Source organism: Phalangium opilio, unplaced genomic scaffold, assembly GCF_054372755.1.
Source record: "Phalangium opilio isolate 3A_F unplaced genomic scaffold, DU_Popi_V2 ptg000528l_1, whole genome shotgun sequence".
Classification (NCBI taxonomy): domain Eukaryota; kingdom Metazoa; phylum Arthropoda; class Arachnida; order Opiliones; family Phalangiidae; genus Phalangium; species Phalangium opilio.
In genome coordinates, this window is record NW_028324242.1 from 663,611 (window position 1) to 688,372 (window position 24,762).

At 37.9% G+C, this 24,762-nt stretch overlaps 1 protein-coding gene across 20 annotated transcripts in view; it reads left to right on the forward strand.

The window, feature by feature from the left end:
• cac (calcium voltage-gated channel subunit cacophony) overlaps positions 1 to 24,762 on the forward strand; it is a 151,679-nt gene that overhangs the window by 111,383 nt on the left and 15,534 nt on the right. For 15 of the 20 annotated variants that reach the window (XR_016379743.1, XM_089861935.1, XM_089861936.1 and 12 more), the window contains 14 exons: positions 309 to 323; positions 472 to 568; positions 638 to 827; positions 1,621 to 1,727; positions 1,797 to 1,896; positions 1,981 to 2,141; positions 2,972 to 3,115; positions 3,194 to 3,395; positions 4,058 to 4,222; positions 14,630 to 14,740; positions 16,899 to 16,982; positions 17,551 to 17,667; positions 18,952 to 19,017; positions 24,092 to 24,183. Coding sequence is in view for 19 of the 20 variants with exons in the window: in XM_089861935.1 (XP_089718061.1) it covers positions 309 to 323; positions 472 to 568; positions 638 to 827; positions 1,621 to 1,727; positions 1,797 to 1,896; positions 1,981 to 2,141; positions 2,972 to 3,115; positions 3,194 to 3,395; positions 4,058 to 4,222; positions 14,630 to 14,740; positions 16,899 to 16,982; positions 17,551 to 17,667; positions 18,952 to 19,017; positions 24,092 to 24,183 (1,651 nt within the window). In the remaining variant the exon portion in view is untranslated. Of the gene's footprint in view, positions 1 to 308; positions 324 to 471; positions 569 to 637; positions 828 to 1,620; positions 1,728 to 1,796; positions 1,897 to 1,980; positions 2,142 to 2,971; positions 3,116 to 3,193; positions 3,396 to 4,057; positions 4,223 to 12,097; positions 12,209 to 14,629; positions 14,741 to 16,898; positions 16,983 to 17,550; positions 17,668 to 18,951; positions 19,018 to 24,091; positions 24,184 to 24,762 lie in introns of all 20 variants that reach the window. The other 5 variants (XM_089861926.1, XM_089861939.1, XM_089861924.1 and 2 more) reach the window with 4 other exon arrangements.

A 24,762-nucleotide genomic window follows, 5' to 3' on the forward strand; every position in this document is an offset into this window, starting at 1 on the left:
GAATACAAATTCATAAGTATCCGACCCCACAGATAAAAATTCAAAAGTATCCGACCCCACAGATTAAGAGGTACCCCACCCCACATCACCCCGACATTTTAGAGATAAAACTAAACGATAAAACCTCGCGGTTTCTATTAAGTATCTATGGCTCGGTGGTAGAATGTCTTACTACAGCGTCAGCGACCCGGGTTCGATTCCCGTATACTACGATGTGGCTAAAAAGGAGTTGCTTAATTTAAGTAGAGTAGAATGGTTCAGCTACCAATCGACTAATACTTTGTAACTAATACTTTCAATATAATCAGGCAAAAAAAGGAGAAGTACGTTTCGAATTTGACTATAGGATAGAGATATATTATAGCTTTAGACCCGTGTACTTAGTTCCCTAGGCCAGTAGAGAATGCCAAGTAGATTTAGATATTTTCAGAGAGCGTTGCATTGAGTTAGTTTCGTTTTCTTCTCATGAAGAAGCTCCGCGGGAAGACATTAATCGAGACGACGATATAACGGGACCCAAACCAATGCTGCCATATTCCTCCATGTTTATCTTCACGTCAACTAATCCGTGAGTTTTGACATCGAGAAATCGTTCGTTTCGATCTTCCGACGACGCGACAACTCGTTTTAATTTCAGAATTCGACGCGCCGCGCATTACATAGTCAATCTTCGTTATTTCGATTTGTTCATCATGATCATCATTTCTCTAAGTAGTATAACTTTGGCCGCGGAAGACCCTGTTCAGGAAGAGTCTGATAGTAACAAAATCCTCAACTATTTCGACTACGCCTTTACTGGGGTCTTTACCGTAGAAATGATTCTAAAAGTACGTCTCCTCCTTTCTTATCCTCCCCTCCTCCTCCTCCCCTCCTCCTCTTTCTCCTCCTCTTTCTCCTCCTCTTCCTACTCCTTTCTCCTCCTCCCCTCCTCCTTCCCTCCTCTTCCTCCTTCCCTCCCCTTCTTCCTCCTCCTTTTTCTCCTCCTCTTCCTACTCCTTTCTCCTCCTCCCTTCCTCCTCCCTTCCTCCTCCCTTCCTCCTCCCCTCCACCTTTCTCCTCCCCTCCTCCTCCCCTCCTCCTCTTTCTCCTCATCTTCCTCCTCCCCTCCTCCTCCCTTCCTCCTCCCCTCCTCCTCTTTCTCCTCCTCCTTTCTCCTCCTCCTCCCCTCCTCCTCTTTCTCCTCCTCCCTTCCTCCTCCCTTCCTCCTCCCCTCCTCCTCTTTCTCCTCCTCTTCCTCCCCTCCACCTTTCTCCTCCCTTCCTCCTACCCTACTCCTTTCTCCTCCTCCCCTCCTCCTCTTCCTCCTTCCCTCCTCCTTTCTTCTCCTCCTCCTCCTCTTCTTCCTCCCCCTCCTCCTCCCCTCCTCCTCTTTCTCCTCCTCCCTTCCTCCTCCCTTCCTCCTCCCCTCCTCCTCTTTCTCCTCTTCCTCCCCTCCACCTTTCTCCTCCCTTCCTCCTACCCTACTCCTTTCTCCTCCTCCCCTCCTCCTCTTCCTCCTTCCCTCCTCCTTTCTTCTCCTCCTCCTCCTCTTCTTCCTCCCCCCTCCTCTTCCTCCTCCTCCTCCTCTACGCGAGAGCCAAGGCTAACTGTACTGAACGCGTTCTTCATTTCGCGGGGCAGATTGTAGATCAGGGTATCATCCTTCATCCCGGTTCGTACTGTAGAGATCTATGGAACTTGTTAGACTCCGTAGTAGTCATCTGCGCACTCGTTGCCTTCGCCTTCGAGTAAGTACGATTAATATCGGCTTTTTAACGATCAGTTTTGCTAATAACCGAGGCGGCTTGATATTGCAGTAAGAGCAGCACCGGTCAGAATCTTAGTACCATTAAATCTCTCAGGGTTCTTCGTGTGTTGAGACCGCTGAAAACGATAAAAAGAGTACCTAAACTTAAAGTCAGTATTCCCATGGCGTCTTTTTGTTTGTTTTCAACTGGAATTGGGTTTATTCTTGTGGTACGTTACGTAATTCCATTCCAGGCCGTGTTCGATTGCGTAGTAACTTCGTTAAAGAACGTCATCAACATCCTCATCGTGTATTTACTATTTCAATTCATCTTCGCCGTTATCGCCGTGCAACTCTTCAACGGGAAATTTTTCTACTGCACCGACGAGTCGAAACTCGACAAGGACTCTTGCCAGTATGTCCAATCTTTCGCTTTATAATTATTGTAGTGCCTTTTTGAAGTGTCCAATGTTTTGTCCGGTGGTGCAACGGCGCGTGCGCGCTCTTAATTAGAAGCTGAATTATAAGAGGGGTCGGACGTTCGGCATTTTAGTGTACGGGATTTTGAGATTTCAAGATTTTGACAAAGATTTTGAGATTCTGACTCAGATTTTAGAAATCTGGAAATTTAGTCTAAGATTTTAAGATTTCGGGATTTTAAAGGAGATTTTCAGATTTTGTACGCGATTTTCTGATTTTGAAGGAGATTTCGGGCTTTGGAACAAGATTTTCAGATTTTGAAGGAGATTTCGGGATTGTGAAGGAGATTTCGGGATTTTGAAGGAGATTTCGGGATTTTGAAGGAGATTTTCGGATTTCGAGGAGATTTTCTGATTTTGATATTTTAGGATGAGATTTCGGGATTTCTAGATTTTAATGTGAGATTTCGGGATTTTAGGTGAAGATTTCGGGATTTTCAGATTTTAAAATAGGGATTTCGGGATTTTCAGATTTTAAAATAGGGATTTCGGGATTTTCAGATTTTAAAATAGGGATTTCGGGATTTTCTGATTTTGATATTTTAGGATGAGTTTTCGGGATTTTACGTTAAGATTTCGGGATTTCTAGATTTTAAGGTAGTGATTTTGGGATTTCTAGATTTTGACGTGAGATTTTAAGATTTTTAGATTTTGACGTGAGATTTCGGGATTTCGAGATTTTCGAGAGAAATTTTAAACAAATTTCAAACGAAGTGTACGGGATTTTGACAAACGTCCGACCCCTCGGCCAATTTTCTTTTCGCAGGGGTGAATTCTTCGTCTTTAAAGACAACAACAGGCCGCCCACTGTGCAAAAGAGGGAGTGGCTCAAACGATCTTTCCATTATGACAATGTGATAGCCGCTATGCTGACGCTCTTTACGGTTCAAACTGGCGAGGGCTGGCCAATGTGAGTCTCCCCCCCCCTCATTTCCTTGACCCCCCTCTTCTCGTTGACCCTTGTTGTCTGGTTTATCTTCATTGGCAGGGTGCTTCAGAGCTCCATGGACTCGACGTTTGAAGACATGGGACCCCTTCCGCATTTCAGAATTGAAATGGCTATTTTCTACGTCGTATTCTTTATCGTGTTCCCATTCTTTTTCGTCAACATCTTCGTGGCCTTAATCATCATTACCTTCCAAGAGCAAGGCGAAAAGGAGCTAGAAGAAGGAGAACTAGATAAAAACCAGGTAAGATCGAAACCCTTAATTCCTATTAATATCGCGGCTCTTCCACACCATTATTTCCTGGGATGTGCGGCGGATCCAGATTTTTGGGGGTGTCGGGTGGTAAACTTCGTTGGGTAATAGAAAATGTTTACCCGCCGCCGCCGCCGCGGGTATCGGCTCCTATTCTCAATTGCCCGTCTGGGGGGGATCTGAGCTGCAAAATCCCCAAAAATCCAATTCGGGTCTTTGTTTTTCATTGTACAGTCCAATTAAAAGCTAGATTTCAAAGCCGAGCCATTATCCCCCATAGTGTCATTCATTAAATTCAATATTAATTAATTAATAACTCGTTAAAATTAAATTATTTAATTATGAAAGGCAGAAGTATTGAAACACGCGCGCGGTAACCCGTCATGAACTGAACCCGCGGGGATTTGCTAAGGCTTAAAATTGGGACTCGAGTTACCCATTCGGGTCCTAAAAAATATGTTTCGGGTCGGGTACCCGCACACCCCTGATTACTTCCACACCATTATTCCCCCTTGAAAATGTTCTAGGCGAGCTAACAACATCATTCTTTTCAGGAAGGGTTTGGGGGTGGGGGGGGGGAATTACGTAATAACGTAATTTATGAAAGGAAGGCTAATGCGTGTTTTTTGTTGTCGGGTTTGGTTAATTTGCAGAAGTCTTGCATTGACTTCGCGATCCAAGCCAAACCCCTCCAAAGGTATATGCCAAAGAACAAAGATAGCGTCAAATACAAAATCTGGAAGATAGTTGTATCCACTCCTTTTGAGTATTTTATAATGGTGCTCATTGTGCTCAATACCCTTCTGTTGATGATGAAGGTAAGTTTGATTTGACAAACTCTTTTTTTTTAATTAATTAAATCGTCTTCTTTTTAATTATCATTTTATTTAATTGGTTTTTACGTATAAATATTTATTAGTTTTTTATTTCGATCAATTAATTTTTAATGAAAAATTGTTACGAGTAATCGATTAATTAGCGCATGCCGGAGTTTTTTTAATTGTTGAAATTAAATTAAAAAAAGGGTGAGAAATTCGTCCGTTCGCGAAGTGCATGTTTCTCGGTGGTGGTGGTGGTTTTTTTTGCACGCCTATCTCTACTTTTTTGGTCCTTTAATTTTTTGAAAATATATATTATAAATATATATATTACGTACCACAAAATGTTTTTTATAACCAACACACAATGGGCATTTTAAAATGAAAAACCGAAATAATTCGCTGGTCACAAAAACCAAAAAAAAAAGCATTCGCAAATTTTTGGATCACGCACACAAATTTTTCACTCACTTTTTGGCTCCCAAAATTTTCTATTAACAAAAAAAAAAAAAAAAAAAAGTTTTTGAAAAGAAAAAAAAAAATTTTGAAAAAAAAAAACAATTTAAAAAAAAAAAACGCAAATCCCGTTATTATTATTATTATTATTAAAGGAAAATTACAATTTTTGTGTAATGCTGCAATGCTCTTAAACGTGCCTTCGTAGAATAACACAAACCAGACGTACAATCTCCGTTTATTTTTTGGAAAGAAGCTAGTATTTTGGTTTTGTAGTAGAGTAGTAGTGGTGTTTTTTTCAGTGATGAACAAGTAGCCCCGCCCCGCTTGAAACCACCCATTTTTTCCCCCGTTGAATTTTTGTAACGCTACCAAAAATTCTAACGAAGGCGCCTTTAAGTTTTACAATCAGTGAATGAAGAGCGGAAGAGGCTAATTTAGTCCAGATCTGTCCAGATAGAGGGTCAGATAATTGAAATATAAAAACGAATACTGTACTACGCTACCGATATAATAATAATCTATATTATATAATTTAGGCCAAATATATACGAAAAGGAGAAATTTAAGCGTTTTAATTGTTTCTTTTTCTTTAAATCGATTATTACGTAATTAGCGTTTACGAAAGACCTAAATACTTATCATATATATTAGTGTGTAGAAATTTAAAAAACTGTTCCCCGCGCCAATAATGAGTTTAAAATACTTGTCACATCAAGCTTTACGCGTCTACTTCAAATCGAGTAAATATATTTAATTCTTCAAAGAAATTAATTTAGGTTTCAATATTTTAATTACAATAATAATTAACAAACTTTAAAATACACTTTGCAATTAAGTTGTTGTCGGGATAAGAAAAAGCGGAAGTGTACCACCACAAAGCGGGGTAATTGTAACGTGATTCTACACGGAACATTTGGAGAGAGGTTACTAAAGCATTAAGAGATTACAGAGTGTCCTCGGGGATAGATTTAATTTTAGAAGTAGGAATGGAGAACGGTTAGTATTTACTTCAGTCCGACTCATAGACCACCCAGTATAGAGCCCCCCCCCCCTTTCCTCCAGCGCGTAACGAAAAGTTTAAATTATCTTATTGGCTCACTTAAAGTACGTTTTGATGACGTTGCTGACGGGGGACGGCGAAAAATAGTGACGTAATTCCTTTTTACCTCTGTCGCTATGACCCGCCGCCTCTTCTTTCACTCCCCCCCCCCGTCCCGTTAAACGGGGGTCCGTCCGGGACTTTGACGCTTGCTTAGATTACTCTGTTCTCCATTCCCGCTTCTAAAATTAAATCTATCCCTGGTGTCCACCTTCCTCTATTATCCCTTTCTGGATAAAAACTTCATTAAAAGGGCATTTAATTGAATTAAGATTGAAATATCGATTAAAATTAGTCGTTGCATCAATTTAATATGGATACTTAAATTTAAGAAGACTAATCGCGTCATTATAAAATTAGTTTAGTTTATTTCTAATCCTATTATAAACTCATTATTGGTCGGGGGCTGTTTTTTACAAGAACTGGACTATTGGTCGATGTTGACGTGACCTCTAAGCCCATTGGATATTTCCCTAGTCGTAATTATGATTAAAAATAAACCGAGAAATTAGTTTTATAAATATTCAAATGTTGTGGGTAGGCCGTTGCATGCTTGTGTTAAACGATTTTTTTTAGTGTTTTTTCGACAACCACAAAACGAAATATTTTGTTGGGAGAAAAATACTTAATTTTTCACCATCAAATTAATTTAAGTCAACTAACAAATTAATTTTAATTATGATTTCATACGGTATTTATTAGTTTAACAGTTCAACAGTTTTTCACCAAACGATTTTTCAATTTTTTTTTAATCCATTATGATTTCATACTAATACATAAAAAACCCCCTCGATCTCAAAAATCCCCCGACGCTATAAATCAAACCCCAATAATCCGAATTTTCGAACGTCTCTCAGGGGTCAAAGTTTAAAATTTCGAGAAAAATCGTATTATGAAATGTTTTAAATTATCCAAAAAAAAATCGACGAAAATTATTATTATTTTTATTTTACGATTATTTTGGTAAATGTTGCTGCTATAATTTCGTTGGATTACAGCATGCGGTAACGCAGTACAGGTATGAGATTATAAAATGAAAAAAAAAATCGGCCGTATTATTATGTTATCATTCAATTCAATTATACAAAAAAAAAGAGTTATCAAAATCAAGCCCAAGATAATTTTTTTGCCTTGAATCGAAAGATCTACGTACGTGTTTTGTAAATCTATGAATCACTGCGAAAATTTTCAACGTGAAAACGTCTTTTTTTAACCAAATTTTTTTCCCCCCAAATTCACCACATTTTTATTCTGAAGCATAATTTGGCTTGCTTTAACAAAAATGATCAACGCACGATTAAAAAAACATACGAGAAGTTACAAAAAGTCCCTAATTAAAGGGAGGGTGAAGTGGAAAATCAAGTGATTTTTTATCGATTCTTCTACTAATTATAAGACCAGTCTGCATAGTCAAACATTTAGGAAATACCAGTTCCGAATGATTTTAAAATTCAAATTAGGTTCAGATTTTAAGGATAATTTTAAAGAAGGACCTCCGACCAATCGCGTAACGCCCTGCCTTTTTATTAACAAAATTCTCGTGGCACGCGCCATGTCTCGCGCCACGATTATGACGTCGCGCGCGAATTCTATCAAATCTCGCGATAAATTTCATTCGCCATGGAGCACGTGCCACGAGAATTTTGTTAATAAAAAGGCAGGGCGTTACGCGATTGGTCGGAGGTCCTTCTTTAAAATTATCCTTAAAATCTGAACCTAATTTGAATTTTAAAATCATTCGGAACTGGTATTTCCTAAATGTTTGACTATGCAGACTGGTCTTAATTAGTAGAAGAATCGATAGAAAATCACTTTATTTTCTACTTCACCCTCCCTTTAAGAAGATGGCTATTGTTTCTTCTTTTCCAACTATGCAAAATAATTTCCCGCCTCAAAAGCCACGTCGCTGCTATAATCAAATTGGAATTTTTTTATTTTTGAAAAAATCCAATATTAACAGTTCGTGCATGAATCAAATTCTTTTTTTTTTTTCAATATATTGCCTTAATATAAATAGATATTTTAATGCTTGCTAGAATATTTCACAGTCATTCGACTTAATTTATTACGAGCTTGCCTTTTTTTTCTCCTAAAACCAGATTCTCTTACAAAAAAAATGCCTCGAACTGTTACTAAAAATATATTATAATAAGAAACACTTTCATTTGGTAGAAATTTTGTAGAAAATTATTATAAATCGTAATTTTAGGTGTTGCTGTACAAAGGTATAACATTACGGTAGTATTATAAGTAACGTGATAGCCGTAAGTATGAGAATATCATTTGGAATACCTATTTTCGTAATTGAGTAAATTATTTCTTTAAAAATAACGGATTTAATTGGAATTAAATGGTGAAAAAAAGGTTTCCAAATGCGTAGAACATACTTATATCCGTTACGTTACTTAAACGTTGTAATACGCTTACTGTTAACTGAATTATCAACTCTCAAAAGTTTCATAAATATGAAATTAGTTAACTATCAAATTATATTATATAATATATTTAGATATTATATAATATAATATATATATAAAATTATTTCGTTTAACAGTAAGCGTCTATTACTACTTTACTAATCTTTTCTACTTTTTACCTATTATATAATAGAGTAGTTATATAGTTAGATTTAATTAATTAAATTAATTAGAATTAGCTGCAATTGCGCAAAGTTGTAGAATATTGTTAAGATGGCAAAATGCACGAAAAATATCTAAAAAAATCAAATGGAGTCTTTCTTCCACCCTAAAAATATTGATTAGAACAAGTTTTTAACCCTAAAGAAACGAAATTTCTCTCGCAAAGTACGTGGCAAGTGAACAAGATGGCGGCGGCTCAGTTTCCGAGCCAAAATAACACTGGCACTTTTTCAAAGCGTTTTAACTCCTCCTACATTGAATGAAGTCGCGGCCTATAGGGCCAGGGAAACATTGTTTCCTACGCCTCCACGCTTTTTATTAGGTTCCCTAACTTTTGTATATTAAAATTAGGGATGAACCGATACTCGCGGTTTCCCGATAATATCATATCGGTTGGTCTAATACGATACTAAACCGATACTGGTTTAAATTCTTTACATGGCGCTACATGAAACTTTTAGTAATGTATTGACGGTGATAATACATTTCTATGAATGTCAATAAGCCGTGACATTATTTTGAAATTGCCTCTATACATTTTAGTATAATTCATGAAATTACTCTATAATTATTTCCTAGTATTTTATATACATATGTAAATGACTCTGTACTACTAAAAATACCCGGTATCGGTTGAAGTATCGGGTTTTAGATCATAGTGAGTAAATATCGGTATCGGTTCGTGTTTGTCATCTCTAATTAAAATTGAAAACGGCTTCATTCAATCTGAAATGAATATATCGCTGAGATCTAAAAGCGGGACCCCCAATAACACGTAAATAAGCTCCGCCCCCGGCGTTAAACAAAGCTCCGCCCCCCGCCGCTTCTTTACTCCAAATGCAGTGAAGCTTTAATGCAAATTAAATTTAATTAATAATCATTCGAGGCATTTTAATCTCTGGTTAAATAATTCAAACCCTCCCCCAAAAAAGGCAAGACGTGTCTAAATATCTCTATTCAAATGAATGAAGCGTTACGAGAGACTAAATTTAAATTTAAACTATTACTTAATTTATTTAATTAAAGAAAACAATTAACTAACCGATAATGACTGTGAATTATGTTCGATAATACAACCAAAAAAAATAATTATTGCTATCTTGAAATCACTTGAGTCTTGCTATATATATATATCAAAATACAATACAAAAGCTCACCAGAAAAAATATACAAAAATTTTTTCTTTGCAAAAGTAACAGCCGAGTTTACTTTAAAAAAAATGGTGATGTGATCTGAATATATTCAGATAATTAAAACAAAAAGATAGCATGCCAAATGTTGAGCGAAGTATATTATAAAAAAAATGGCATTGCATGTAGGGGCGTGTTTATGTCTAATATCTTTGTCGAGCAAAAAAAAAAAAAAAAAAGCTAGTTTTACAACTTTTATTTAAGAAACCGAATTGCTGTAATATTTTTCCAAAAAAAAAATAGGATAATTCGCGGTAGTTGGAAAAATTTTTTAAAACCGAAACTAATGTGAAAAAACACACTGACACCGGATTGGTTCTCTTTTTATTCTCTTTCCCGTGTTACCGTACATCTCTCTCTCTCTCTTTCTCTCTCTCTCTCTCTGTCTCAATCTCCTGTCGTAATCCGAACTGCGTGTGCCCTCGCTTACGGTTTGATCAGTACTCGCAAGCTCTGAAGAGAACTGAAACCCAAAGTCTATCGGAATTTCTGGAAATTCGCAAAAAAGTAGCTCCTCATTAATTAGTATATTGCATTCACCGCTGGCCACTACTAGAATTATATATAACTATATATATATATTGATACACACGTACACTTGTATTCACCCTTCCATTCTTATTGTTTTACAATTTATTTAGTATTTATCTTTTATTTTAAAAAACAAATTAAGTTATCGTAAGGCTATATTCATTTCAATTATGTGTTTATTTTGTGAGAAAATTCACTCTGAAACGTCCGGGATTCATTTAGAGCTCGGAGCTCGCTCTTTGAAAAATGGCAATTGCCGATACGAATTTAAAAATAATTTAAGAGTTAGGCTTAGATGATTTAAGCTTTGAAAAATCATTTCTTTCAAAGTGAAATGTTTGGGTAAAATTTTACGTTACCTACTCATTATTTCTTATTGGATTTCAATTATTGAAAATTATCTATACGATCAATTATATTAATTTCCCCGCCTTTTTAGAGTGATTTTTTTCTATTTAATCTTATTTTTAAACTAGCGCAAAAACGACAGTTTATTATTTTTAACAAGGAAATTTTAACGCACTTTTCTAAAAACTAAAAAGCTAAATAATTTTTTTCTAATTTGCTATATAAAAGTTAGTCTTTAAATATTTCCTGGACATATAACGAAATATTTTACTACAATTTTTAACAACTGGAGTTAAGATTTAATAGATATAAAGCGGTATGAAATATTTCGTCGTATGCCAAAAAAAATAATAGAGTTAAAATTGCTTAAACTTAAAAAGCAAAACAGCAATGTTTTGAACGCTTCAATAACGTTTCATTTTTATTTTTAAAACTAATCTTATGATAATTAATCTACCGTTTTTCCTTCTATGTCAAAAACCCCAAAAATCCCGGCTTTTTATTATTTCTTAAACATATTTAACAAACACACATTTTATATATTATTATAATTTTGCCAATTATTATTTCGTTCCTCAATATTTATTTTATTATTATTATTATTTTTAAGGTAAACCAAAACATTTCATTTTTTCGTGTCGTGTTGTCCAGTTGATGTTGTTGTCTTTTAGGCCACTTTTTATTTCATTCCAAATATTTCAACTACTTTCCTCCCACCAATCTTCTCCTTTAAATCAAATAATCATCCTGATCATCCCGATGAGATTCTCCACTTTCCCTCTACTACTCTTTTTTTATTAATTTAAAGGCAACGTCACACCCTTAAGAAATCACGTGTCAAATTATACAATCGCGGTGGCGACAACTTTTATTATTATTATTATTATTATTATTATTACTGATCGACAACTTTTATTCATTTTTTTAGCGACAAAATTCCATAGTAAAAACCCCGAATATCAAAGCGACCCCCGATATGGGTTCTAACGTTACCTTTAAATGCGCAATTGGCCTTATTTTTCTTCACACGTTTCTGATAATCACCGTTAACAAACCCCTCGTTGATTCATTTAGTTAATTAAATAATTAATTGGGTAATGCGAAATCTTCATTAGCCAATGGCGGCGTCTTATAAGGGTGGTTATCAGAAATAAACGAAAAAACGTTTACCGAATAAAATTCCTCAAACGCCACTGGAGTGATAACCAACCACCAATCGGAATGAGGCAACGGCGACCTTGAACTGGCTTTATACTCGCCGCCTCCCTATTGGCTGGCTACGTTCCAAAATTGTTCCTCAAACTCTCGAGTGATAACCAGCCACCAATCGGAATGAGGCAACGGCGGGCGACCTTGAACTAGCTTTATACTTGCTCGCCGCCTCCCTATTGGCTGGCTACGTTCCAAAATTGAACACGCGCTCTGTTTTGCGGAATTTTGAACGCGGTAAAAGTATTCGCACACGATTAATACGAAACGAATTGAAAATGAGAAAGCTAATTTAAAACAATGAAACACACGGCTCGTTTCTCTACTTGGTTTCTTTCTCAAATTTCTTATTGCGTATCTTTTTTGCTATTTGTTCTTTGCGTCTCTCGACCTGTTCTAGTTTTACAACCAAAGCGTCCTGTTCAAGAATACACTGCACTACATGAATACGGCCTTCACTGCACTATTTACCCTTGAATGTTCGCTGAAGCTGGCTGCTTTTGGAGTCAGGGTAAGGATGGGGCACTTGTGAACGAACAAACAAACAAACAAACTAAAGTGTATCGAAAGATGATGAATACGGAAACCTCTGAACGATCCGGAAAATATTTTTGATATAATTTAAAATGCCAGGCTTTCGTACAAAGTAACCGAGTGCCGAGTTTAATAAACTATAAAAAGGCCCCATCTCGAATAGACGCCCTAATCATCACGTGACCACTATCGTGGCGCGATTAACCTATAGAGATTAAGCGTATTCGTCCAAGGACAGCGGCGAGAGCGCGGTCGTTCTTAGGGTTTCACACTCTGGTCATTTGGCGTTCTGCCGGCATTTTGTCATGGTCTTCGAACAACTACCATATTGGTCCCTTTTTCCAAAAGGATTAGCGCCGCTCGTTGTATTTTAGAAGTCGCTCGATTACTCTAAAACGTTCTAAATCTAAAAAGGCGTACTTGAAAAATCCTTGGGTAATCGGGCGCTTTTGAAAAGGCGTCTAGCGCTCGAATCCTCGAGGTCGCGACCTCTCCCCCCCGAATAAATTGCCGAACCTTGACCAACCCGGCAGGGTGCATAGTTGCTGCATGTGTAATGCGTACCTATAGTTCTGAATGGTATCTCGTCAGTATTTTGTTTGCAATGCTTGACTGCTCTGATGGTATACATATATATACTCTGTGCCGCATCGAAAAAAGATATCATGAAAGACGAAAATAATATCAAAGTGAAATATGGTACAGTTTTGGTATATATTACAAACTTTGACGGAAAATATACAACGACATCGTACTCTAGTGCCCTTTTGACTAGAATTAAAGACTCCGCGATGACCACGGCAATCCGCGAGCGCCCCCAAGGAAAAATATAACCCCCGACCCCGCAAATGACGCCCCCGAAAGCTTAAAAAGGAAAACGTTTTAATTTGCGAAGAAGGCCCAAAATACACGATCAAAAATGATAGGATCGCTTTATAAGGGATTCACGAGCTTATCTCCCTTTGAAACTGTCAGCCATTTACAAAGATGGCCGCTATCGCGGGTGGGTGGGTGGGGAGTCTTCTTGTAAATAATCAAAAAGGAACAACTTGGAAAATTTAGGGGGTCTTTTTTTCGGAACAATTTTTATTTGAAATAATCAACGAATTAACAAAGTGCCTGAATTGCATTTGGACATGCATGTTTGAAACACGCCACCCTAAAAACTCACAGAAAGAGAAATATAAATGCCAAAAATAATAAATATATATATATGAAAATCATTAGCACTGGCATTAGACTTTTACTAAAACATATATATTCTATATTAAAAAAAAAAGCGCTCAATTTTTTTAAATACTTTTTTCGTTTTTTTTTTTGTTTTTTTTTTATTTTTAAATTTTTTTTTTAAGTTTTTGTTTTAGCTCATTTTTCTCATATATATTTGAATTTTTTTAGTATCTTCGTGAATCGTGAAACACTGTTTCTTTAATAGTTGTGAGACAATTGAAATTTTGTAATGGAACATTTCAGAAACGTCCCCCGGTTAATTAAATTAATTGCGAAAATTAATTTCACGCGTTAAATTTATGGAATGATTTTGCGCGAGTTGGAGTAACTCCTAATTAACTGATAATTTATTAATATGAATTTGGGGTTTTTTCGTTTCTGCATTGATCCGTTACGACATAACTTAGCGACGACGAAACAAATTGAAAGGCATGAATATATAAACACATTATGTATCTAGCTTACTGAATGATTGCCGAGATTAACGAAAAAGTGCATGAGTTCTTTTTTGCCATTATTTATTTTTTTTTTTTACGATAAAAAAACAATTATATATTCTTAAAACATTTTATTTTCTAAAAATATTAACGATTTTGTTTACAAAACAAATTATTTAAAAACAGAGACAAAAAAAGCTTAAAAAATATATTAATTCTTAAAACGAGCTAAAATACTTAATTGCACAAGTGTATAGTTTAATTTTACCGCGAGTTTTTTTTTAATTATTTAACAAAATGAAGCTTTAACAGGACGTGCCTTTAACTGTTTTTGGTACATACAAATAATGCCTTCACGTTTTTTTAACGAAAATGAAGAAAGCGACCCGTTTTTTGAGATTTGTCAAATTCTTTAGAATAGCGCAATGTTTAATTATTTAGTTTCAACGTACTTTTTTATTAATAGACGTAACACTAACCGTTAATAATTAATTTTGTATTCAATGGGAAAATGAAGCTAATGAATCATTACCTCCACAATTGAATAGGGTTAGTGTAGAGGCTGGTTTGGTGTTTACGTTTATTATAATTATTATTATAATTATCATTGCGCTATTTGGCGGAATTTGCGATCCCTTTTTGTTCGGATTATGTTTTTTCAACTTTTATTTTTACAAATCCCAAACTCGTTATTTTTCTTATTTTTCCCGCCACTACTCCTGCGGCTATAGTACTACTACGCAAGCGAGTTGTACCTAGACATATTAAGCTACATGAATGAGGCATTCACGGCACTGTTCCTGATAGAGTGTATTCTGAAGCTCGTGGCTTACGGATGCAAGGTTTGATACATTTCTAATTACACAAATTACCGACCATTTTTCCTAGCTTTTTTATATACATCTCTTTCATCCCCTAACAGTCGAAATATATCTATATAAACAAATATACGCCGCTTTTCAGTAGATGAAAAATATTCCTTAGTTTTGATTACGTGGGTAGTAACAATCTCGGACCCGGATCCGTTTCTAAAGCTTTTATCTTTCCCCACTGCGCTTCACAACCCTCGTTTACTCGTTAAAGTTGTAGCGGATCAATACTCGTACGAGCACCACCCAAAAATATACTGAAATCTGCGCTCCCAAACCATATAAGCCACTCGCTTTAGTATATGGTTAAAATGTTTGCCTCTATCAACGACTTACTCTATCAGTTCTATCGTAAGTTTATAAGATACGTTCACCGTACGTAAGTTTGTCACTGGTAACTTAGAAACTGGAGCTTATCACGAAGTGACCTAGATAGGTCATAGATTCAGGGTAAAGCGACATACGCCTGGTGAGTGGGGCGCTGTCAAAGGGGGCTTAGTAATGCGGACTAAATAGGACCTAGATGGAAGTCCTGCAAAATTAACAAAGTGTAGGACTTCAATTCTCGCTTCTCCTTCTCGAACTAGTTATCTCGAGCTGAAAGTCTCTACTTGTATATCAAGTGTCATACTTATGGAAGGAACGTATCACTTATAAACTTACGGTTCTATTCTATCACTATTCTACAAAAGTTGGATTTATTTTGAACATGTATATATACATGATTACAAGTCAATTAGCGCGAGGTATTTGGAATTTACAATACATGGTAGCGTGAGTATTGTTTCGCTACAGCGTGCGTAGAAGCTTTATTACTAAAATTCTTTCGTAAGTAGTCAGATAACGGTGCCAGGCTATAAAACAATATTTCCGGCCGTTTTACGTTAAAACTCGTGGCTTTAATTAGATCAAAAGCTTTTCTCCATCTCTATCTCTTTCTTCCTCTATCTCTTCATCCCCGAATTAACATTTCTTCAAAAACAAAACTATGTATTTTAACCCCCCCCCCCAAAAACTCGTGTCTACCTCATCAGTAACCTAGGGGTTAGCATTTCACATGCAGCAAAAAAAAAGTAGTAAATACTTGCGTAGTGAGTAGATCAAAATATGTAAAATACCCTGGTATGGCATAGAGCAGTTTTTGTCTTCATCAGCTAGGTAAGATGTTCTTGTCTTTTAGCTTAGCTATTACGTTACTGAAAGGCTTAGCTTCCTAAGGATAAACCACTGACAGAGACGCCCTGCTGTATTATCCGTCATGTTCCCTCCGAAGAAGTCTTTGGAACCAAGGAGGGTCTATAACTGGAGAGACTCGTTCTGGAAAGCCGTTGGTGAAGGCGCGCCTCGCGTCATCCTTGTTGGAAACGAGAGATATTCAAAATTATAAACAAGCTCTAGAGGCTAGAGCAAGGAGGCTTGAACACGTGACGTGGGGTGGGGGTAGCTGTAACCGGCGCGGTTACCGTTTTAGGTACGGGGGACTACGCTCATTTTTCCCCGAGTCTCCCCTCTTCTACATTCTCCTTGAACTTGGAACTTATGACACTATAGTTTCATTTTCCTTTCAAAAATGTTTAAGTCTTAATTTGTAAAAATGGTAGCGTAGCAACGTATTTCAAACTTTGAAAGCGTTTGAGATACGTTGTGGTCCTTGCTACCAGCAATTCGCCACGCTATTATTTAGTATTTGGCGAGTAACGAACAGCAGCGCCTCTCTGTACTTTTAACACCGGCAAAATGTTATTCAAATTCATGTTAATTACCGATTATTATTTTAAGAATAACAATTTGCTATTGTCGCTAGTTTCTCTCTCTCTCCTTCTCGCTATCTCTCTCTTTTTTAAAATTAAAATTGTAAACTAGCGACAACTGATAGATTTTGTTTCATTTCGTAATTAACTATAATAACGTTTCCAAATCGATCCTTAATTAAAATTAAAATAGCGTTATTAGTTAGTCGTTAGAGGAGATTAAATAGTAATTGTAAAAAAAGAACAATCGCCGTCATTCGCGAAATAATTTTGTCATTTTTTTAAACGTTTGTATTTTTCTTCGTTATCTATTTTGCTTTTATCGACGTGCTCTTTTTGTCACGAAATATTTTCGTCGGTGGGGGCGTGCCAATGCGCAGAACTTCTTTAAAGATCCGTGGAACACGTTTGATTTCATCACTGTTATTGGCAGTGTCATTGATGCCTTAGTCGTTGAAGTCGGAGTGAGTATAATAGACGTGGCCAAACGTTTATTAATATACCTATATATGGCTTTTTCCTCGTAACCTTATATACTGTATATACGATCAAAACGAACATCAGATTCCTTCCAATTTCGAAAGAACTATAGCGAAAAGGAATCCGTTTTTCAAAATATATATATCTATTTTTTACAAAAAAAAAAAAAAAAAAATTGATATTTCGTTTCCTTGGCCGATTTCTCAATTAAGTCGCTTAAATTTTAGTTTAGTCGCCGCTTGAAAGTAAATATTCGTTGGAATTATCGCTTAGAAAGAGTCGAAATCGGTGAACTTGAACGAAATTGATATTTTAGTTGCGAGAATGTCGCCCATAATGGCTTCGTATATTAAAGGTGACCGGATATAGGGTCGGTCGAGTTGGCGGGATCTATTCTTGATAAGCCGAAAGAATGTTTGTTCAATGGTCGTAACGTCGGTCGGGTGTTGATGTTGACTAAAAATAGTATTACCTGTTATCAGTGTTTGACAAACATTCTGGTTCGATCAAAAAAATGACTGTATCTAGGGGCTTTTCCCTGTCTTCTTCCAGGTCAATTTCTTCAATGTTGGATTTCTGCGTTTATTTCGGGCCGCTCGACTCATCAAGCTATTACGCCAGGGATACACGATACGAATTCTACTCTGGACCTTCATTCAATCATTTAAGGTAACTCTCCACTCCCCCGATTAGAGATGTGAGGCGCTAATTTACCAAATACCGCGTAAATTACCGTTTTATATCTTACCGTAATTTCAAAATGGTAATCTACCCGTAAATTACTGCGGTAATAAGCCTGTGAAGGTATAAATACCATAATTTACGGTAATTTTTGTTATTCCAAAATTTTAATCGGTAATTTAACTGTAATTTATCGGTAATTTAACTGTAATTTATCGGTAATTTACCTGTAATTTATCGGTAATTTACCTGTAATTTATCGGTAATTTACCTGTAATTTATCGGTAATTTATCGGTAATTTACTTGGTAATTTATCGGTAATTTACTTGGTAATTTATCGGTTATTTACTCGGTAATTTACCCTGTAATTTACCCTGTAATTTATCGGTAATTTACCTGTAATTTATCGGTAATTTACCTGTAATTTACCCGGTAATTTTCCCGGTAATTTACCCGGTAATTTTCCCGGTAATTTACCCGGTAATTTTCCCGGTAATTTACCCGGTAATTTTCCCGGTAATTTACCCGGTAATTTTCCCGGTAATTTACCCGGTAATTTTCCCGGTAATTTACCCTGTAATTTACCCGGGTAATCTTTCGGTAATTTACCCTGAAATTTATCGGTAATTTACCCAGTAATTTACCTGTAATTTACCTGTAATTTATCGGTAATTTACCTGTAATTTATCGGTAATTTATCGGTAATTTACCGGTAATTTATCGGTAATTTACCTGTAATTTATCGGTAATTTATCGGTAATTTACCTGTAATTTATCGGTAATTTACCTGTACTTTATCGGTAATTTATCGGTAATTTACCTGTAATTTATCGGTAATTTATCGGTAATTTACCTGTACTTTATCGGTAATTTATCGGTAATTTACCTGTAATTTATCGGTAATTTATCGGTAATTTACCGGTAATTTATCGGTAATTTACCTGTAATTTATCGGTAATTTATCGGTAATTTACCTGTAATTTATCGGTAATTTATCGGTAATTTACCTGTACTTTATCGGTAATTTATCGGTAATTTACCTGTAATTTATCGGTAATTTACCCTGTAATTTATCGGTAATTTACCCTGTAATTTATCGGTAATTTACCCTGTAATTTATCGGTAATTTACCCTGTAATTTACCCGGTAAATTACCATTTTTTTTTTAAATTACGGTAATTTTACATCACATCTCTAGTCCCGATTCGACCTTCATTCATTCATTCATTCATTTTGTACCAGCCTAATCATTCCATTTTCCATTTATACAGGCTTTGCCTTACGTCTGTTTACTAATAGCTATGTTATTCTTCATATACGCCATCATAGGAATGCAGGTAAAACTAAGATTTTTATTTGTATCTCCTCTCTGACGGAAATCGCGCTCGCTAGGATAAGGGACAAAGTAAGATGCAACGCTACCCTAGCTTAGGCCTAGTCGATATAAAAAATAATTATAATACAATTGCCTTAAATCAAATTTCAAGTAAAAAAGATTGAGTATCGCTGTTGCAACTACTTTCGTAACATTCAAAAGGATAACCTAAAAATTAAACCTTAAAAGGACGCTCTTTAGTTTTTTCTAGCTATAGAAGGACAAATATATTATAAAGATCTCTTATATTATACAAAAACCGGGTTTTGCTTCGCAGTCCTTAAAAAACTGCATTTATACACAATCCTTGGTGACACTCTTTCAAACCCACAAAGGGGGGCCAGAAATTAGAAATTATTACACGTATTGCAATTTGAAATTAAGTTTAATCGATATGGGTGAATCGCGTAGTTCAAACATTTGTTATGATTCGAAATTTTACAACCATTACGATACAATTTTATTATTTTTATTAAAAAAAAAAGAATACTGTTATTTGCCAAATTCCCGTTACACTTGTCTCTAAGGCGAAGGCCTAAATCATCAACTTCTTATAGGGTTTTACGGTCGACTAACAATGTTGAAGCTACTCCAACTAACCCTGAAGTCACTGGTTCTACTTCCATTACTTCCCATGCACCTGAATATGATACACCTAGCTGTTTTCATAATATATACAGTCTTTCATCTTATGAAGACCCGCCACCTTACGATCTTACAGTCAAACTAAATGGCTTAGCTCATTGTATGGAAGTCGATAGTGGCTCAATGCACTCGATTATCAGCTCTGCCACTTATGTAAAGCTTTGGCCTGTCACACCACCTGCATTATTACCTGTAAACGATCAGCTGCTGCGAACTTGGACTCTTGAGAAGCTGGAAATTATAGGCTATACTGACGTTTCAGTATCCTATAAGTCGGTGGAAGCTAAGTTACCTCTGGTTGTCATACAAGGCAAAGGTAAATCTCTCATCGGCAGAAGTTGGTTCAAACGCCTTGGAATATCTGTTATCCAGGACCCACAACTTAACCGACTTGAGATGGTCTCTACCGAGTCAATCCTACAAAAGTACGACCACTTATTCCAAAACAAGCTGGGTACCTTCAAGGGGCCACCTATTTCCATAAAAGTGGAGAAGAGGTGTCCGCCACGGTTTCTAAAGGCCCGCCCAGTGCCCTTCGCGTTGCGAGATCGAATTTCGGATAAACTGGATGAGATGACAAAAAAGGGTATCCTAGCCCCGGTTTCATATTCCGACTGGGCTACACCAATAGTTCCCGTAATTAAACCGGACGGAAGTATCCGGGTCTGTGGTGATTACCGTAGCACGGTTAATCAGGCTATAATTCAATTTGTTTACCCGCTACCCACGGTAACGGACATATTGACCACTGTCAATGGCGGAACAATTTTCTCAAAACTGGACCTAACGGACGCCTACTTACAACTCCCAGTCGATGAACCTACATCGCAAATGCTGACCTTGAACACTCATAAAGGGTTATTTAACGTCCTGCGACTACCTTTTGGCATCTCGGTTGCTGTGGCCATTTTCCAGAAAAGAATGGAAGAACTTTTATCTGGTATTGACGGGGTCATACCATACCTGGATGACGTGTTCGTCCAGGGAAGGGGAATGGAAGATCACAATAACCGACTCGAACAGGTTCTTCAGCGTTTCGATGGCGCGGGTATTCAGCTTCGCCGTTCGAAATGTAATTTCGCCGTAACCGAATTAGAACTATTAGGGTTCAAAGTCAATGCGAATGGCATACAGCCTACCCCGGAAAAGGTGTCCGCCATACATAACTTACCGGCACCACACGATAAGACGACCTTGCAAGCGTTCTTGGGGTTGTTGAATTTCTACGGCTGTTTCCTAAAAAATCGAGCTGAGACCCTTGAACCGCTACACCGGCTCCTGCAAAAGGAGACGCCCTGGTCATGGACAGACAGCCATAGTAAAGCTTTCGAGGCAGCTAAAGCCCTTCTACAAGAAGATGACTTGCTCGTTCATTACGATCCAAACCTGCCGTTGACTGTTACCTGCGACGCATCCTCCTATGGAGTGGGTGCCGTTTTGGGCCATATACTTCCCACTGGCTCGGAAGCGCCGATCGCATACTATTCGCGCACCATGACACCCACGGAACGGAACTACAGTCAAGTCGACAAGGAAGCTTTGGCCATAGTGGCTGCCATAAAGAAGTTCCATCAATTCCTTTATGGTCGACACTTTCGAATCTACACTGATCACAAGCCACTATTGGGGTTGTTAACTCCCACTAAACCGCTTCCGCCCATGGTTTCACCACGGGTTATAAGATGGAGTCTCCACTTATCGGCTTACAATTATGAACTTGTTTACCGTCCGGGAACCAAAATTGCTAATGCTGACGCTCTTAGTCGGTTGCCGGCCGCGACGCCAGACGTTGAGGTCCCGCAACTCTCCGAAGTCCTACTCTTGGAGAACGTCCCGGTCGACCGCATCGACGCGCTTACCATAGCCCGCTCGACCAAGTCCGACCCCACCTTATCTCGCGTGGCCTTGTGGTCTCTCAATGGCTGGCCACCTACCGTACCAGAGGAGCGATTTCTTCCGTACTACCGTAGACGCCACGAAATAAGCGTCCATCGTGATTGCGTCCTTTGGGGTTGTCGAGTCATTGTTCCCGAGGATCTGCGGTGCGACGTTCTTACAATCTTACACGGTTCCCATCCAGGAATCGTTCGAATGAAGGGTCTAGCCCGTAGTTATGTATGGTGGCCAAATCTGGATAGAGCGATCGAAACTACCGTACAAGCGTGCAACACGTGTCAAGAAACGCGTAGGAACCCTCCGAAGGCACCAATTCACCCTTGGGAATGGACTGAAAAACCATGGTCTCGATTACACATAGACTTTGCCGGTCCCTACCAAGGCCAGACGTTCTTCTTAGTTGTGGACTCTCACTCTAAATGGCTAGAAGTTATGCCCGTGACTTCTTTGTCCGCCAAGACCACTATAGCGAAACTACGGACTCTCTTCGCTACGCATGGTTTACCAGACACCATTGCTTCAGATAACGGAACCACATTTTCTTCGGAAGAATTCCGCACGTTCCTACAATCGAACCTAATTCGACAAGTATTCGTCGCGCCATACCACCCATCGTCGAACGGACAGGCCGAACGCATGGTGGCAACTACCAAAGAGGCTCTCAAACGAATCATAAGTGGCGACTGGCAAACCAGATTAGCCCGTTTCCTATACTCACAGCACACACTTCCATGCACTACGACAGGGAAATCACCGGCCGAATTATTAATGAATCGCCGCTTAACTTCGCTATTGGATCGTCTTCACCCTGATTTAAATAAAGCTATGCGTGAGAAACAACAGGAGGTAACCTCTGCGGCACAGACCCACACAAAGATTCGGTCGTTTTCACCTAACGATCCAGTATATGTTCGCAACTATACGACCGGCCCTCGTTGGACCCCAGCTACCGTAGTAGACGCCACGGGTCCTCTCTCATATCGGGCCGCCACTATGGACGGTACCGTTATTCGACGACACGCGGACCAGATTAGACAACGGGTTGACTCAACCGCGCATGAAACGCCTTCCATGCCCCCAACTACAGCACGATCACCATCACCTTCGCAACAGGTCGACTCGCCCCGCGATACTCAACCTGCTCAATCCGACGCGTCAACTAATGCCGAATCTTCCGCGTCAACCGCCGTTACTCCTCGCCGTTCCCTACGTCCCCGGGTCCCTCCGAAATATCTTGCTGACTTCGTCCATCAATTATTGGGGGAAGGAGTGTTGTGTATTGACCGCAAGGCGGCGCTCCAAGATGAACATCACGTGATAGAGTGATGTAGAGTGAGAGCGAATGAAGAGACTAAGCTATATAGACGTTTTTCTAAGTCGTGAATTAATCATTCTCAATATCTTTGTTGTAACTCAATCAGTATTAAAGTATGTTCGTTAATTAAGTACCTGTGACTTTTACTAAACACGAAACATAACAGTTTCCAAATATATACTCCACGGGGATTTCCCGGTATTCGAAAGGGAAGGCGCACGCGCGGCGGCACCTTTGAGCTTTGAAGTCTGGGCGCCGGCGCGGGGGGGGGGGTTTCCCAGCTGCCAGGCTCTCGGCTAAACTTCAAGGATGCCGATTTAACAGTGTAGATACTACATACCAACGGGTTGGAGAGGGTTTTCCCCAAGAATGTAGCATTCCTCAGACAGACACAATAGAGACCGCCATTTTGGGAATGCGGAAAAATGGTACCGGAAACAGACGCGATAGAATGCGGAAAGATTACGTAAACACTTCCTTTTTAGCTCCATCCACAATTGTATCGTGACAGACTTATAATTTAACGCCCAGACCGAACCGCTTTACCTAGGAAGTTGAAATTTCGCAGAGACGTTATTCTTAACTAGTAGATGATCATTAAGAAATATTTTTGTAATCCGCTGCCGCCATCTTGAAAAATGGAGGCCATCCCTACCCTAGTCGCTATTTACGTAAATCGCTTAGTACTTATTAACTTATTAAGTATATGATTGTAACTAACCTTTAGCCCAATAGACGGGCGACAATTCTGAGCAGAGATTTTTAGAAACGCCGCCGCGTTTATACCCGTTTTTGTTGAAAAATGTCTAATAATAACAATCGTTTGAACTACACGATTAAAAAAAAATTCCTACATCGATTAATCTTAATTTCAAACTGCGATACGTATAATAACTCGCAAAAAAATGTTAAGCTCCATAGAGATTAGCATTACGATTTCGGATTGAGTATAAATAGAATAAAGCCAGTCCTTTTAAGGTATAATATTGCGTTACCTGAACTTTTCCTTTAAAATCAAAATGCACTAAAATATTTATTACCGATTGTGTTTAAAATGAGATACTGAATGACGCGGGTTAATGTTAAGCGGCCCTGGTCATCGCGATGATTTGGGGGTGTTTCCTTATTGGGTCTTGATCCGGAAACGAATATTCTTTGTCCTTTCCTACGTTATCTTCAGGTTTTTGGAAATATCAAGTTTGACCCCGACTCTGACCTCAACCGACACAACAACTTCCAAACCTTCATTCAGTCTCTGATTCTTTTGTTTAGGTGAGTCAACGGTGGCATCTTACCAACCAAAGATCATAAAATATTATATCTGAATCATTTTTAATCCCTCAGTTAAATTGATTGCTTACGTTTTTACTAGCCTGTCACTTCATTCTGTTTTCCCGTCTTTTCTCATTATTTTAGAATGTGCTATCATTTTTTGCCCGTTTTCGGCATGAAATGAAATTCCACTCTTTTTGGCTTAATTGAATGCACGATTCGCTACCTTTTAATTCACATTCGTCTTTTTTACTAACACGCTTTCTTTCAATTCAATTCAATTCAAACAACAAAATTGGCTTTTATTTCTCAAATACTATAGGGTAATGGCAGCCCTCTACCTTCGACTGTATTAAGTTCTATGGGGAAATAACATGGGGTGCCATTAGTCTATATTAAATAATATAGGGTAATGGCAGCCCTCTGCCTTCGACTGTATTGAGTTCTATGGGGAAATAACATGGGGTGCCATTAGTCTATATTAAATACTATAGGGTAATGGCAGCCCTCTGCCTTCGACTGTATTGAGTTCTATGGGTAAATAACATGGGGTGCCATTAGTCTATATTAAATGGCTTT